Consider the following 18,328-nt stretch of genomic DNA (forward strand, 5'->3'; position numbering starts at 1 on the left):
CAGTATATCAGGTAGAGAGTGAATATCCTTTGAGGTACAGAAATGTACCTTTGAGGTAGCTAACATGACACACTATTTTCTCATCAAGTAGTACTTTAAGAGAATTTCCTGCAGCAAACACCATCAAACTAATGCACTGAGCAGCTGTGGTTCCTTCACCTCAATCCTAACAGCTCAAGACCTGGATGCACACTTGTAAATTACTATTAGTTCTGAATCATTAGAATGTGTTGTTCTTTCCCCAGAGCTATACCCATGCATAATTTACTGATTTCCCACTGCTTACTTCATAAAATGTTGAAAATCCATGCACATACTTGGACCATTTTAGCAGGTTTTACAGACTGACAGTCCTTTTATTTGAATGGGTTCAGCATACAGCCGTGTGATACACTGAAGCTAAGAAAAACTGGGGAGGATGATTCACAGGAAAATTTTTGAGAAGTCCATTTCTTCTAATTCAGTGCAAAAACAACTCACATACAGTCAATAATCAGAGATTGAATTCTACATTATTTTAAATTTACTTAGTGCTGTAAGTAATCATTAGTGACAATACTACTATTGCCTGGAAATAAGGCAGGGGCAAGATCTGACCTACATCTGTTTTATAATTATAGTGTTCATAGTTGTATATTACTTTATATGCATACACTTATATGAAACAACAGCAAAATAAAACTGTTCCCACAACATTGAACAGAGTATATTGTACAGCTTATAAGTTATGGTATACAGTAAATCTGGTGTCACATACTATAGGTTATGGAATACATTCATAGACAATGATATATATTAATTTGCAAATTTAACAAAGAATTTTTAAAGCAAGTAAGATATTACATACAATGGTGCTGATTCATTATTACTGCAGTTTAAAATATTGGCCCTTTCATGCCACAGGAAACTTGGAATCAAGGTAATGCATCACAGTCAGTACATACCATCTGACAAAGCTGCAATGATTTAAGAACAACCTGAATTTCTTGGAGTTCGAGTACTTGAATTTGCAGTCCTGAAGTTGAATGATGTAGGTTTAGTTTCTCTGTCTGGCTCTGTTATATACATATAAATACTTGTCGTACAGTATTTATCAGCTCTGCTTTTTGATTTGGAAATAAATACTCAGTTTATCACTTTCTTTCACACCACAGAGGAACCAAGACATGGAAGCCCGAGGGCACATCCCACTGACATGGTGGCTGATGTGTTGGCTTTTAATGGGAAGTGGCACTCTAAGTATCTAATCACTCTATTTATAGAATTTAAACCCCTAAACTACTTTGGAACATTCATATATTTTACCTACTGCTAAGCTGCCAAATATTATTTAACTACAAGTCTAATCTAGATAATAGCTTTTAAATCCATTGAAGCCAAGATGCATCAGAATAATAATCATACAACTATACAAATAGTTGTACCTAATTCCTAATTTCATAGTGCTGCAACTCTCCAGCAGTAAGTAACAGAAATGTATGTATGTACACCTGTAACAGAGAAAGAGCAAACCTATGTTGTGGATGGATTTATGTCTGCTGTTCTCATGCTCAATGTTTAGGTTTATATTAAAAATAGTATCAGCAGAGAATTGCTGTGGGAAGAGAAGCACAACATGCTGCTCAAGAATATCTGAAGCCAGATGTCACAAAGTGACACTTTTAATTGCTAGGGCTGCTTGTGCTTCTGTTTGTGGTGGCTTCTCCAGCTACTCCCAGAGTATGATGATGAGGTCGGATGGGGAAGCTGCTTAACAGTGACAAAAACTGTTACACCTGTCTGCTGCACTGGACAATTGGTCCTTTGAACTCAGCTAGACTGGAGGCAGCCATGGGGTCTGAGGGGTTAAAGGCAGCTGGTGATTTAATGTCTGAGTTAGACCTTAAGAAACAGTATGCTTCACATTGTAAATTAATATTTATTTTACACAGGACCAATAGGGTGCCAGAGTGCATCTTCACTAATCTATCCCATAACATCATGGAAGTACAATTTTCAAAGTCACATATTTATATATCTGGTAACCACTTTTGTCCCTGTTACTTAACTAGCATTTAGAAATGCTTTGGGACACACATACACATGCACACATTAAAAAAAAGGCAATACAAATTCTTTTGTTGCTGTCAGATATAATGAGTATCAGCACATCATCGTTTCCTTGTCCCGCTGCTGCCACTGGCAGATTTATTGAAACTTCTGCTCATTTGTGGGAAGTGTACTGTTGGTGTTCTTTCAGTGGGGCCATATAGCCCTAAATTCCTGGCTGTGGCTGACTTTCGAAGAGGCTTGACACTGGGGAAAGGATTGAAGACTTGTGGCTTTGGGTTCCCAGGCTGGGGTGATTTAGCCAGGTTTCCACTGTCTCTGGATGAAGTGGAAGACTCTGATAAACATGGCTGGCTGGACCGATGGGATGTTGGCTCCACATCAGTTTGGGTATCTGAGGTGAGTTCCAGTGCTTCCAGTTTTAGCTGGACCATGGACATGTTTGTACCGCTGTCCATAGAGTCTGCCTCAGATGACTGCTGCTCAGCTTTCCGAGTAGTCCTGTCATCCAAACCACCTTCTTCTCTTTCTCCAAAGTCAGAATGTTTGGAAGCCTCCTCCTTTGCACCAGGACTATTTGTTTTGCAGCTCTCACTCTGCTCATCTATCAGTCCTACAGTATCTCCATAGCCCAGCTGGCCTTTGGCCCTAGCAATGTTCTTCCGATGGACTCGGATGTGAGTGCGCCACGGAGAGTTCAGCTTTGTCTTAAGATCTTCTTGGGGAATGGGAGACATCTTCCCCGTAGCATGGCTTGGGATGTGAATTACAGCATTTTTGAGAGACTTGTTATTCAATTTCATCTTCTTTCCTAAAAGGAGGTGGTTTATCACTGGGGAATGGTTTACCTGAGAAGGGAGGAGGCTGGTAACTGGCCCCTTGTCTGAAAGAAAGCATTTAAAAGAAACATAGTATTGTTAAAGAACAAAACAAATTAATGTTCTAAGGATCTACCACATGATATTTGATACCTTTATTGAGATATGGCAAAGGTTTGTAGGACAGAATGTATATTAAAAAAACCAACCCAAACTTAACAATCATCACTGAATTTCAATTATGTCTTAGAGTTGAACACAAAGCAGCACCTTCTATATATAACGATTTTCTGCCCTCCCTTACTGCTTTGCACCTGTGAGGAATCCCGAAGCCAGGAATACCATGAAAATATACAATTTTAAAAAATAGCATCTTGATTTTTGGAATTGAACTATAATAGTTGAACATTAATATTAGCTTCTGATATTCCCCCTCTCCTTCACTTCTCTTCCAACAGCAAGAGGCAATTCAGTCTCCATATGAGGTCAGTCACACAAGCCTCTCCATGAGGGTTGTGTGACTGGAAAATGGAAAACAAACTGAAGTACTATTAATGCATAAAAGCACATCTTATTAAGCCAGAGGAATAGACTCAGAATTAGTGATTAGGTGACAGTTTGATTAAATGACAAACCCAGCCCTGTATCATGATAAGTAAGATTAGAAAGATTTGAGTTTGGAAGGTAGGGGTTGGCATCCTTGGGAATCAACATTTTACTGTTTGCACTATTTCTGCTGGCCTCTGTTCAAAGCAAAACACTTCACTAATATTAAAAAAAAAATCCTTCTAAACCACATAAATAAAAAATTGCAGTTCCATGTATTCCAATGCAGCACAGGTTTAGACAATCTAGAAGAGAAATAACAATTCTCCACAGTGCCCCTTTTGCACAGTGAATTTCAATAGTGAACTTAGAAGGATGACACCTAAGCAGGAGGAATGAGTGGGGTGAGCTGTGTTCAGCTTGCACACCCAGTAAAACCTTCAGCTGTGCATTTCATGCCAACCCTTGCACTGCTGAGTCTGACAGTTTAGGTGACTCCATAACATGGGTTGTTAAATAAGGGACTGATGTCCAGCTAAGTCCTCACAACAGAATCATTATGGCTAAGGAAACTGCCAGCCACAATGGAACATCTAAGCCAGTTCCCTCAGTTGCATAATTTGCCATGCCCAGATGAATTCAGAGGAGTATAGATAATACAGACCAGCTAGGAATACACCTGCCACATGATCTGAAGCATCCTCATCTCTGCATTCAATTTTTTCAGTGCATCAATACATCAATCCCAAGAATGCCAAAGACTTAAAGTTTTTTAATCAGCGAGATCAACACAATGCACCCAGATAGCAAAGCCACTTTTAAATACCATTGTTTGGTTGGTCCCTGGGACCTAAGAAAACCCCAGGGTCATCATCTTCAGATCCTGACAAAAGAAGAAGAAATATCACCTTCTTGTTTTCTGCCTGCATGAAGTGGTACCCACTTTACTGCTAATGTTACATCATTTACTAAAATGTTATATCATCAGTCTTTCTTATTTTGTCTATTTGCTTAAATGTAAAAGAATGTCATTTGCCTGATGAAGTTAGTTTGCAATAAATCAGGGAATGAAGCACATTTTGGATGTGTTACCTGCTCTGATATACACATGGTGAACCTGCTGCTGCTGCTTCTTCTTTATCCTGGAATATTGCTTTTTTAGTGCATTAATATCAGTGGTCATACGCTCCATCATCATGCTGTTAAAAGCAGTCTGATAGTCACTTCTGCAAGAATCTATTGCTCCTGGACTTAATTCTGCAATGTTACTGGAACCAAGACTTTGTTCTTCATTCTGATCTGTAGAAGGAGGGAATAAAGTGGAGGTGAGGAATACATTGGCATACTCAAGAGATGTATCTGTACTTCTGTAGCTTATTTCCAAGGGAAGTCTGTGTCTGATTCCTACCATCTTATTTAACTGTAGTCTTCAATTAAAATTTTATTATAATACATATATTATTTAACTAAGCTGGGCTATTTACAATAAGAAGTATTATAAATAGCACTACTGCTTAAGAATATCAGGGGTTTGAAGGGAGGTTAAAGAGTGCAAAAGTCAATTAACATGGCAGTCCAAAGTTGTAAGCATAGCTTCTCAAATATCCAGAAGTACATTGAGCCACCACTGAAGTAATTCAATAACAGATTATTATTGTTGTAGAGGCCAAAAATGCAAGATATAAAATACATTACAGTCAAGCAGGCATGAAATTAAACAACCAACCTAGTGCTACCAGCAAGAAGCATCAAGAAAGAGAATACCACAGGGAGAAAGCTGCTAGTAGCAACAAAAAGGATAGGCAGAGAGCAGCTGAGGATCAGACAACTTGAGAGTGTCTCTGGCCAACAGCTGCAGAGCATTAGCAGCAGAGCTGTTTATTTTCACAGCTGTTTCTGATGCACCAACCTGGCACTACAGGGTCAGGAGGATAATTCTTTTTCAAGGAATGTTTATTTGTCTTCGGCTTAGTTTGCAACAGCAGTTTGATGTTCTGACTAAGTACTAGTTTGAAGCAGCAGGTAGAGAGTCCCTCAGGAAGGGAAAAACAAAACACCACAGCAAGGAAAATTGCAGCTTACAGGTCTCAGTAAAACCAAGACACAAGAAAGATGAAGCATGAACAGCAACTTGTTACATCAGTCTGGGGTTTTTTGAGGGTAAGGTGGTGATGAGTTGGGGATAAATAAAAATGGCCTCTCCCAAGATACTGTGAAATCACTGTTGATCCAGTACCATTTCATAAAGGCTATTCTTTTCTTGTATGGATCAGCATTTTGTACTGCTTATAGAGAATTTGCACCGGCGTTCATACAATTCTGTCAAGAAATTTCCATGCAGAAGGATTTGAAAAATGGTGACATTTTGAATATATCCAAAACATACAACAATCTGGAGGTTTGGCCAAAAGGGCAGTGAAATCACCTGCAGAGTTCACTCACTGCTGATAGGTTCCAGTATTAGCCATGCATATGTTAATAAAGATCAAGATAATTTATTAAAGGAACACCTTTCAGAAAATGCTGACTACTTAACAGCTGTCTCAGAAATATGCATGGATTTAGAGTAGAATTTTTTCAAATATGGTTCTTTTTTTGTGTCTGAGCAATACTATGGGCTTGTTTTGTTACTATTACTGTAGCCAAATCCTTAACTCACACCATCATTTACTGCACACCTACAGCCTTCCAACCTGGCTTTGACAACAGCTTCATGGAGGACAGAGCAAGTCATTTGGTACCTGCTGTAACCTCTGTGTGCACAGAAAACACATCTTCCATAGCAGCTTCCACAGACAGAACTGCAGATAATTTCTGCCAGGTCATATAGATTTAACTGTGCTTTCCAAAATTAAAGAAGTCACTTTTACCTTTCATCTGTTTTTGGTATTTTTGGAGCTCTGGTGCCAAAAACCCACTTAATGGTCCGAGACAACCAATTGCATTAGCAATTGAGTCTTCATCATCTAAGTCATTCTCTTCATCACTGTCTCTGGTTCTGCCTAACCTGCTGTCAAAAGAGAACATAAGAGAATTAAGGAAGATACATTCTTAAATGTGAATATTATCAAGCATTTTTATCTTTTTTAGAAGCATACAAGGGAGGATCCACCTGCCTTTTCATCTGCAAAGGGTAAACAATAACTTTATACACCATAAGCAGTGCATTTCAAACTTACCCTGAAAATGAAGTTGATTTTACTGCTGCAGGGAAAGGAGTAATATTGTATGTATATTTCTCCCTCAATTCTGCCAGTTGTGGGAAAGGAAACTGAGCCATGGTGTAAACAGTCTGGGGGTGAAAAAAAAAGCAACTTTAAAAACTTTTTGCTTTAATTAAGAGTCTCAAAAGATTTCTCCATGAACAGACTTCCACAGTCCTGCAGGATTAAAGGCTGCACATTCTTGCACATTCACATGCTGTAAGAAAATGGTCTAGTTTGATGATTCAGTCAGTATTTCCTGTAAGAAAAATAGAGAGACTCACTAGAAAGATACACAGTTCTGTTAAAAAAAAAAAGGGAACTGATAACATGAGCTGCAGGATCCTTTACAACTCCTATACTCATTTAAAAATTATTGTCAACCCCTTCTTGCCAGCACACCAGAAATCCTCCTCCAATTATGATTTCACTTACATGAAAACATCATTTAGGATTTGGGGATTTTTCCAGGAGACCTAAGTTTTTGCTCAAGTATTCAACAAAGTATTAGCACTAGCACAGATATGAAGGGGCAGTTGATGTGGACTGTTAGCTGGTTCATTATTTTACCTGAGAAGCTCAAGAGCTTGTGTGAGGAAATCACATCAGCACAAAAATCATCACTAAAGAGGAAGGATCCAACATATCCAAGTTTTCTTCCCTCAATTTATAGTTTTGATTGCTGGTTGGTTTTGAGGCTAAAGGTGAGATTTGGTGGGGTAAAAGTAGTAGTTTTTCTAAAATGCTAATAGATTTTCTTTACATCAATACTCAGAATTTAGGAAGATACACAGTTGCAAATATATTTCTTTTCAGCATTATTTTTGCTGCAAGTCACCAGCCCACCTGGCATAAAGACAATTCACATTCATTGCAGTATCGTTGCTGATTTGTTCCTACATACTTTAGTTGCCTTTTTCCCCCTGCTTTTGTTCACTATTCAGAACTTTCAAATAACTGCCAAATAATTCATTCTGAGTCTCAATGTCAGAAGAAAAAATTATATATGTAATTTCCCATAGTTTCTCTGAAATATTAAAGCTTTTCCACATCCTGAAATTTAAATATCTTTTGAAAGACAGCAACATAAAATTTTCTCATTAGCTATGATGGTAAATCTTCACTTATATATTTTTTCCTGTGCTTTTAAGTCAGTGACATTTTCATCTGAAGGTAAATGACCTCAATTAAGATGAAAGGAAATTCTGAACAGTTTCTACATAATCCATTCTTGAACCATGCCTTGCCTATGCTGAGTACTCTGAGGAAAATTGCAAACATGAATTCAGTACTAGACATTTCCTGCCATAAGGAGGGGAAAAAAGTTTTGTTAATGGCAATGATGTAAGCACTGAGTAGCAGGAAGGACAGTCCTCTCTGAATCAGAGACAGGGCAATAGTGCCCCTCAACAGGGGTACTATTTGTGACAATGCTTTTACAGTTCAAGCCCTGCACAGCCTCTAAGGAAAGGAAGATGCTTTCAAAAATCCATAGCATGAACTGAAGCTTTGCCACTCCATCAAACTACAGTGCTACTGTGAAAGGTAAATCTTCCCTAGGGCCTGAACAGTGATTTCCCATTGGTCCACCAGACAAAGGGATTTTATGATCTAGAGGAAGACCTACCCCCAGCCCAACATGTCTGCCGGCTTGTTTGATCTCCACCATACTTTCCTGTTAGGTTTTATTTTTTTTCCATGTTTCAACTCTCTCCAGAGGCTTGTCTGGAATTTATTTCTACTCCTTATGTCAATGTCCTTCTCAGGTAACTTGTTCCATATGCTAGTTACCCTTTAAGTGAAACAGTCGACTCCAATTCCTCCACTTGCTCCTTGCACCTACTGTTTCAGATTATACTTTTAGCTTTTGCCTGTCTCCAATCTGTGTCTCTTCCACATCTGCTACAAGTTCTTTCATTTAGCATACATATTTTAACTTAACTATTGTTATCAGGTTATAACTGCAGGCCTTGCTTACCACCTGGCTAAGAGATCCACAAAACAAATTTTACGCCAGTGCCAGTTCCACTGAAAAGTTTAAAAAGTATTGCCGGACAACACCTCTGATATCCTCCCAGTAACAATTCAGAGTCAAAGCATTCTTTTTCTAGTCATTACACAGCCTTGGATGCCATTTGGTTAATTCTGGGGAACTGTCCCTGAGAGAAATAGCCTACACACAAAAGCATGATGCAGCCAAAATTAGCATCTTATTTACATAAGGGACAGATCCTGAGAACAAGAACAGAGACAAGGACAAAACCCCCTCCATTCTCACCTTAAATCATTTGACAATCCTTTGCCTTACTCGAAAAATGCAAAGCTGTCTACACCCTCAGCAGAACACCATATGGGAGTGCTGGGCTGTGGCTTCCAAACAGGGTAAGCCATTTTGCAGACAACTTATTACTTATCTCCATAGCTGCCCCTCACTGGTTTAAGGATTTTCTTTCATTTCAGTTTGACTAAGAAAACAAAACAAAAAGTAAAAGCAAAAACAAACCCAAAAGAAAACAAAGTGCTATTCAAGTAGCAAGTTAACAGTGAATACCATCAAATCAGGCCAACTGTCTAGGCAGATGGTCCAAAATGCTAGAGTACCACAGAAGGATTAATCCCTGCTCCCCTCTGTTCTAGTAAATACAAAGGGATGCCTCTCCTCCAGCTGGCTTCTCATCTCCTCTGTGCTGCAGTGTTCCTGGGTATACAAACTGAATCAGTTTAACTGGTCATAAAAGTGCTCACTTTCTGACAAAGCATGGAAGCACAGACTCAGTCTAGCACACTCTGTTTAGAATATCTGCAGACCCCTGACTACAGCCTTCTGTCTCCATATTGGAACCAATACATACCTGGCCTAGAATCTGATGTGTACAGCACTTTATTCACCCAAACTGTTCAACCTGAAAAAGGAGGAAGCTGTAGGCTGGTTTGCTCCTCCAATGCCTTCATGCTCTCCTCAGTAAAACGTTAAGAACTTTTGTCACACAAGGGCCAAATCTGCAAAAGCTTTAAGGCTCCCACCCTAACTATAGGTACTGCATGGGAGCAATAAAACTGCAGCACCTGTACATGCTGGTGGAAGGAATGAGGACATGAGTCCCCTGTTCTACTTTAGACATCTGCTCTGCCAACACTTCCCTTGAAGGATCAGTTGTACCTCCCTTCTCTAATTCCTAAAAGAAACAAGGCTCTTAGAGCACAATTTGTTTTCCAGTGGTTGAGAAGTGCCTGTTAGGCTGGCTTAAGTGAGTCTGGACAAGCAGTTTAGATGCAAATATAAGTGTTATGCAAGTCTAAAGAGAAGTGAGATGATTGCCACCAGCGAGCTCTTCTGAAATGTGATGGGAAGGCAGAGTGGGATATTATAATCCTTTCCCCACAGTAGGATACTAGTCCTTGAGCCATCTTGTAAAAAATATTAGATGTAAATTAATAATTCTGATTTTTATTAGGGGAAAAGCAAAAAATGAAAACAAAGCATCTCTGTATGACTCCTCTAAAAAACCTTAAAGCAATTTAAAAACCAGCATGTTCAAGCAGCCTGGATTTTTTCATTAATGCAATGGTTCATATTTCTTAATTTTTTTCTCCAACCACATACATGGTAGCACTTATATGCCCTGATGGTAAACTCTTGTAGTTTCTTATTCCTTCCACTTAAGGTAAAGAGTGGAGGCCTCAGAGATGGCTACACTGCCTTTGACTTGAAGAAAGCTATGCAAACTAAATTGTGGTTTCTTCAACAGAGAGGACACACATAAACCAGACACACTGCTCCTCCATACACAGAACTTAAACCTGCCACATTCTCCATATCAATGGCAATGCTATCCTATCTTAGCACTCCTGTCAGTGCCATAAAATACACACATACACTATGAACACACATATCTATTGTGCCAAATACTCATTTTTTGCTGAAGCACAAAAAGATTGCTAATTTGCTAGTATTTGTAACTGCAAGAGTTAAAAAAAAAAATTCCTCCAACCAGTGAATTACCCATGCCTTATCTTTTATTTCACACATCAGCAAAGGAAGAAATCCACAGAGTCACAAAAGACCACCTCAGCTTCCCCAAAATTATTCTTATTCACAAATGCCACATCTTGGTTTTGTACCATCCTGGAGACCAGGAACTGAAACACAATGAGAAGATATCAGCTTGTGCTGCCCTCCTTACACATCCTCACTATCTGAACTGTCTTGTGAAGAACTTTAACACTTTTTTTAAAAGTTTGTGAGTACCTCTGACCAGCTGTGTTTCCATTTTTGAAGCAAAACAAAGCCACAACACTCACTTCTCCCATTCCTAGAGCTTTGTCATCAGACAAAATAACAATGACCAAAATAATAAAACTGAAAATAGTGTATTTTAACAGTCTTCCAACAATTGGCAATAGAAGTCACTTGCTAACAGCTGTAATTAAACTTTTGTAGCTTCACAGACTGACTTTTTTCCTTCCCTTAAGTCAGGTACAAATTTCAGGTGAATTATGTTCTCTGTACTTGCTCCCATTTGATCAGTATGCTCTAACTCATCAAAAGGAAAGTTCCAGAACTGCAGCACTAAGTCCTTATAAAGCATCTAAGTAGACAACACCTTAAAAATATCACAAGAATAAGTGTAACTGTAAATTAATAAATAAATACATAAATAAATAAATAAATTTATCTGCTATACTAAAGGCCCTTTCCTTTCCCAGAACAATGTAGGTCTTTGTTCTGATACAATGGCATATACTTTAATAATTCAGACACTGCAATTATCTACAAATGTCTTTGTTTACAGTACACTACTGACTGTTCATGTTTTGTTTCTTTAAAGTCATGAAGGACTTTTTACACACTTCTCATTTCATAAACCCTTATTTCCCACTGTGTAATAAAAAACTGACCAAAACATAAAAATAAGGCAAAAGAACACCCTAAAAATCTTGTGTAAATGGAATTGACCATTATATCCCAAAAGTCTCAGCTGTCAACATAGAATCAATTTTTATTAAATGACACCTAGTGGTTCTCTACATTTCATATAAAAATAAGATTCTAGCTCTAACTGCACGTCACCTACTTGTTTCATTGACATGCTAGCTCAACTCTGTTATCTGAAACTTTTATTCTTGGTAGAATTTAGGTTTCTGCAGTATTTGAAGAAAAAATGTAATTTGTTAGAAATCCAGACCTGAAGAAATCAATACAGAAAACACAAAAATTGATTATGTTACAATTACTCACCTGCATGAGTTCATTGCTGTCAATCAGACTGTCTTCAAGCATCTCCTGGGTCAGCTTGCCCATAGTACTGTAAAACTCATCTGCAGTTTCACAGCACTCAATTTGCCTACATCAAAATACATGTTAGTTTTTATTTGACTTTTACATACGATTCTACATGCTCAAAACAAAACTGATCTTCTTGTCATCATAAAATATGCATTTCTGTTAGATGGCTTAACTTTTAAGTTTATTTGCAGTTCTGCATAGACTTCCAAATTATAAAACTATGCACACAACACTGGAAAAGCTGCAGCAGTAAAAAGATGCACTGAGTACAGCCTGCTGTCCTGACTCCTCATGATAACAGATGAATGTATCTCCAGACAGGCCATTCCCTCTGCCCCTTTCACTTCTATTGCACAAGAATCAATACATTTTGCCTCCTACTATCACGAGGGGGTTTTATGAGCTTAAAAAGTGAGCATAAAGACTTCTTGACTAACTCATCACTCATTCTTCACCATGCACCAAATGGCCAAATTCACTGTCTGAACTTTGTCAGAGGACGATGGAATAAATTAGTATAGGTGCATTCATACATGTAATTATGTTAAAAAATAATTAGGCTAACATGAAGCACAATGAAGGAAAATTCACTCATCATATTTGTGAATGCTATTTCTAAATTAGGGGTGGGAAGAGTGTTGGTTTTGGTTGTTTGTTTGCTTTGGTAGGATGCTTTTGTTTGCCTTGTTTTGGGAAGGGGGGTTCAATTGGATACTTTTTCTGCACTTTTCTTTACATTTCTAAAAGCACAGATTCATTCTAAACACAGAGAGTGTCATCTAGAGGAAAAGAAATATGAGTAATATGCTTTTGTGAATTGGTGTTCTACACACATTAGGGTCAGCTGCTAAACATCTCTCCTGTCAAGTGAAAAATTTGTTTTTCTTATATCTCAAGGAAGTGCTTTGATGGCTACATATTGTAGCCTCTCTTCTAAAACCCAGATGCAGGAATCATAAAAAAAAATACACTGCCTTTTTTCTTAAGCAATAGAAGAAGCCGCTTCCCTTGATCTTCAGCAACAGCACATAACAACCATTGAGCTATGAAACTCCTGAAATCTTAACACAGTTTGGGTAAAATAATTATTACATAGCTAAAAAAAAAAAATTAAAAGTAGTATAAACAGTGGGTATGTAGCCAATTATCACAAACTTATGGCTTACCTGTCCTGTTACCTTTAGTCTCTCATGACCTCCACATACTGCCTTCTCTACTGCCCCTATATTTAACTTCCCCATTCCTTCAGCCTCCCTCAAAACAGAAGTACAATTGAGCCACCTACATTTTAAAAATGCACTTCTCACCCTATTTTCATTTTGAGAATAAATCTTGAGAAGTATGAAGATCATGAGACTATGAACACTATCTCTGACCCCACCTTTTTAAATCCCTCGTTCTAGTTCTAATGGTGGACAAAGAGAAAAAAAATCACAATCTTCTCCCAGCATAAATAGTGCCCTGTCTTTCACCAGACCTTCTCCCATTCCCCACAAACAGCAGTCACAAGATGTGCAGTGATCAGCTTATTTCTCTTAGACACATTCTTATATATTTCTTGATTCTGCTCCTTTCAATTTCTTAAAACACGTTTAATTTTTCTTTAAGTTTTACAGTAAAATCTTCAAAGTAGTTGCTTCCTTTTTATCATGTTCTAAGTTGTAGCATTCACAATTATAACTTTTAAGTGTACAGAGATCTACTGAAAGAACTTTTTATCTAAAACACTATGTGACTACATACAGCTTAATCCCAATGCAAATGATTCATGCAAGTTTCATTCATTGTACTAAAATGATTGTAATAATTTCTCAAGAAATTATTATTTTAATTATTATTATTCAGATTAAAAATTAAATGTAGGAAACAAATCCTCTTACCATGCAACTGGCCTGCAGTGCTAATTTATTCAGAAAGAAAAAAGGAAATGAAACCTCCAAGGACAGAACTGAACATAAATCCCACTGGTTCAATTTCAGAGAAAAAAGGAAGACAAGTTTTAATGGGCATCACAAGAAAAAAAAAATCAATGCAGTTGCTGATGCCAGCTGAAAAATGTTTCCAGCTGAACTAACATCTGCTTGACCTGTCAGAGCTCACATCTCCCACTGAAGCCAGTGACAAAACTCATTTCTCTGGGAGCACTGTAAACTCCTTGGAACACAAATATTTGCTTTGACAACAGAGGGGTTTGAAGAACTAACCATCTCTTCTTGTGTTCTGCAATGTTGTGAGTTTCCAAGGCCACAAAGGACTACAATAGAAACTTGGCTGGAATGTGCTGAAAAGCAGAGAATTTCAGGAAAATTCATTTTCAGGCCTTAACAGAAAAGCATCATGTACCACAGGGTCATTCCCTTAGTAACAATGAACTCTTGTACTGCAAAAGCCAATGGGCTCAAATCCTTAAGTCTCCTTAAGTGAAACTAAGGAAATTACCAGCCCCACTTTCAGGTACCCAACTAAATTAGTTGGTCACCCTCAAATCTCTTTGTGTGTCTTTATACAGAGTATTTACCAGTTCCTTCAGAGGTTTATGTTCAGGAAAGTCCAACCTTTTAGCACAGCACAAAGACAATATACATAGACAACTCCAACAACTGGAGACATTTTCTGCAAAAAGGGTCAATTAATTATCCTGCCTGTTCTGACATGATGTCAGAATCACGTGTTTTTAAGAAACCATAAAGGTCCTTTTTGCAGCTTTTTCAAAATAATCATTCTCCTGAAAGATTGCATCTTGTTTAAAGCTGAGAACATCTTAAAGAAAACAAAAGTTAAACACGGCTCATACTGAAAATCAGATAAAAATGACTACTTACTCCCCTAGCTTTGCCCAGATAGCCAAAGCTACTCTCAGTATAATTTCAGAGCCTTCAAAGAATACTGAATCCCAGATCTTCAGAACTGTATGGTTAGGCAGACAGGTGGCAAACAGTGTCAGAAACCACTGCATTGTGAAGACATTTGTAAGTGGGGGTTCATAGCCTCCTGAAGTTAAAAAAAAAAACAGAAAAAAACAAGTTACTTGAAGTAACTGCAATTTACTATCATTTTACAAGGAGTATAAACTGCATCATAAAATACACCAGACATTGTAGCACTTCTGTTACTGCTCAAAACTTACTTAGTCTGCAGCTGTCCAAAGACAAGCTGAGAACAATGGAAAAATTACATAATCATCTTCCATTATGCTGCACTGCAAAAAACTAAGCAGCATCATTGGCTTTGGACTATAAACCCTGGAATACAGCACCACACTTTTCTCCTTTATTTCAGAAAGACTGTTTCTCCTTCCCCAAAGCCATATGAAATAAAAGCTCCTATCAAAAACAAAAACCCAAACCCACCAACTTCCCCACAAAATGCTGCATTTTTTCACCAACTGATGGCATAAGTCTTTATCTACATGGTGATAAGGTGAAGGTGACCATCTCTGTAAGTCATATGTATTATTTTAATATCCTGGTGTGCTTGTTAAGTTTCAAACAAAATGTAGCATTTCAGGCTGAAACTCTAAAATGTTACTTTTTCGTTATGCTCGGAGAACACTTTGTGCATCCCAGTATCAACTGATGCACTGAAGGCCATGACCAGAGAGGCCAGCCTGTGAAAAAACTTTCAAACAGGAAATAATTCCTTGATACCATTTGTTTGTTTTTCACACAGTTTGGGCATAGACACATGGAACATTGCAGCAGATATTTTCTAAGGTGGAACTCAGGGTGCACTTATCTTCCCAACTGAAAAAGAAACCAAATCAACTAACAGAATAACCTCTTACCCTCCTCAGAACATCCCCAAACAAAAGCGCTGTAAGTCTGGATGGAATGCTATGCCAGGAAAAAAAATCACAATGCAAAGCCAGTTTTCAGATAGGAACCCAAGACATACTTCTGAGTTTTGTACCTGTATATTGGTAAGGATCCAGGTGAAGAAATACTAACCAGCCCTCACTGGCTCTCACATTGTAACTCTTCCCAGAACAGCTATGTGAGCCAGCAACTACACAGAGCAGTAGGAGGACATCTATCCTGAGCTAAGGCAAGAAATTACCATTCCAAGGCAGCCCTTGTACTAAGCTAAGTGTTAGTGCTGTCCCTCCACGCTTTGTATATTCTTGTAAACACAATTCTGTTTGCAGCTACTGGTGGGACTAAATTCTTTCCCTTTTTTTTTTTTTCCTGGAAGTACACCTATTTATGTTGAGGTTATCAGCAACAAAAGCCATCATATTTCATCTTAAAAATTTAAAATACAAATTTTAAGCAATAAACTAATATAAATACTTAAAATACTGTATTTTTAAATCAGTGCTCAGATGAAACAACAGCAAGACAGAGTTGAATAGCATTTTCTGTTGAACATACCTCCACTTTCTCTGTTAGCAGCTCTTTGCAGGGTGTCCAAGTGCTGGGACAGTTCAGGAAGCTTCATTCGTAAAAGATCTCGGAAAACAGCCATATCCACAGAGAGAGCACGGAGATTATTGACAAAGTAGCTATCAGGAAGCACCTTATCAATTAGGTAAATCATGATCTGTGGGCAGAAGGAAAAACTATCATGTAGGACTTACAGAGCAGTTATTTTCTAGGAATAACAGAAAAATAAAATTTCTCTGTTCACTAAAGAATGAATTGGACCCAGTGGCAGCACATGCTTATGGCACCTCCATTTATATGGGGAGAAAATATTATCACTTTGAGCATCCTCAGGTACCCTAGGTATCCACAAACATTCAAGATACAAAGGCCTCTTGAAACTGTCCAGAATTTATGAACCATGAAATTACTGAAATCAATGACTGAAATCAATGTCACAGTAAGCTATGCCCAAGCTGGCAGCATTACCCCCACCAAAAACAATTTTTGACACTTCTGATGTTGGAGCTGTTTATGAGATTCTCCAGTGCTGGAGAGTCTCACTATCCCTTCTCTGGTTAATGCCACAACTAGAAGGCTGATTTTGCAAATCCCCTATTTTGCCTCTCCAAAAAGCAAGGCACTGTTCTTTAAAAAGAAATTCTCCATATATTTTACTGTGATTTGTTACCATATGCTGCACTCCATCTTGTCACTTTAGAAGGTGCTAAATTAAGCAGCGTGAGACATTTTAAGCAGACATCTGTTTCAAGCAAGGTAGCTCAACTACATGGATGGTAAGGAATTAAATGGATACTGTCAAACATTTGAGAATGAAGAAATGCAACAAAAAACATGCTGAAGCTGATGATTATCATCAGCCTAACAGAAGACACTGACCTTTCACTTCAGGATCTTTTAGGATCTCTGTGGCCACTCTACTAGCCTCATCCAGAGAGCCTGCAGTCATCCCATCTGCATCTCTTCTACATTTCTCTCATATGAGCACCCTTACCATGTTTCATAAAGACTTTCATTCTCAAGAGAAGCATTGCACCTTCACATACAGGAGACAGTCCTCCTTCCAATCCCTCTGTTTTCATAAGAGGCCCACAGAAACAGCCTCTCAGACACAGGACTACCAAGAGCACCACCTGACAGAGTCTTATTGCTTTCTTTTCTTTCCCAGCTGCTTGTGACCACATACTGCCACTTGTCCTTGAAAGATTTCTCCAGCAATAGCAATCTTATGTTCCATGTTTTAAAGCATGTGGAACAGTAGTCAACAAATGCAAATCAACAACTTCTACATGACAGGCTTGTATTTTGTCAGATGCATTACGTAACCTTTGCTGAATAGTGGGTTACTCCACAGTCTTGTGAAAATATGCTTTATATAAAGCATATATATGTTCAGATATATTTCAACCAATGGAAGAGTAACTTAATATAGCAACATTAACTTACAATGTGTTTTAATTAATTCCTGATGACATAAGCTATGAACCCCCATGTTAAAGACACCCTTCTATAAAGGCCTTTGCTCCCTTCCCACTGAATAGTATCCCTTCATTGATCTCTGATATATGAGAGCACAGAGAAGATATCTTTTTCAACACTTAAGTTCATTCTGTTCCACCAACATGTGAATTGCTTTGAGAAGACTTTTTTTTAAAAAGCAGTTCGTGTATTTACCAGTTTGCAACAGATACTTTCTTCCTAACACATCTCTACATATTTATTTTTGTTATTTGATTCTGTAGCATTTCCAAGCAATAACATGCAAGAAAAACTTTTTAAAGTTTCAGTATCTATGACTTTAATAGCTTCTACTCATGCCAGATGGGATTTTCTTGCTTACCATAATTTCTGTAGGCTAACTTTGAGGCATCTCCAGGGATTTAACTTAATGCTTACCTTAACTAGCTAACACTCCAGTATCACTGGCTTGGCATTCACTGAAGCTACCATGCTGGGTACTGTGCTGTTAGAGCCCCTTGGCATCAGTAACACCTGCTGTTTCCTAGCCCCTGGGAGATGCTTCCCAGACACAGACCTTTTGTT

At 38.1% G+C, this 18,328-nt stretch overlaps 1 protein-coding gene across 3 annotated transcripts in view; it reads right to left on the reverse strand.

The window, feature by feature from the left end:
* Positions 1-332: 332 nt before the first annotated feature.
* TBC1D30 (TBC1 domain family member 30) overlaps positions 333-18,328 on the reverse strand; it is a 52,420-nt gene continuing 34,424 nt past the window's right edge. For 2 of the 3 annotated variants that reach the window (XM_058022023.1, XM_058022021.1), the window contains 7 exons: positions 16,274-16,442; positions 14,726-14,894; positions 11,856-11,961; positions 6,593-6,705; positions 6,284-6,423; positions 4,506-4,712; positions 333-2,932 (listed from right to left, as the gene is read on the reverse strand). In XM_058022023.1, coding sequence (XP_057878006.1) covers positions 2,151-2,932; positions 4,506-4,712; positions 6,284-6,423; positions 6,593-6,705; positions 11,856-11,961; positions 14,726-14,894; positions 16,274-16,442 — 1,686 coding nt within the window. In that variant the 3' untranslated portion in view covers positions 333-2,150. The remainder of the gene's footprint in view (positions 2,933-4,505; positions 4,713-6,283; positions 6,424-6,592; positions 6,706-11,855; positions 11,962-14,725; positions 14,895-16,273; positions 16,443-18,328) is intronic. The other variant, XM_058022022.1, reaches the window with a different exon arrangement.

Source organism: Melospiza georgiana, chromosome 4 (genome assembly GCF_028018845.1).
Source record: "Melospiza georgiana isolate bMelGeo1 chromosome 4, bMelGeo1.pri, whole genome shotgun sequence".
In the NCBI taxonomy this organism is placed as follows: domain Eukaryota; kingdom Metazoa; phylum Chordata; class Aves; order Passeriformes; family Passerellidae; genus Melospiza; species Melospiza georgiana.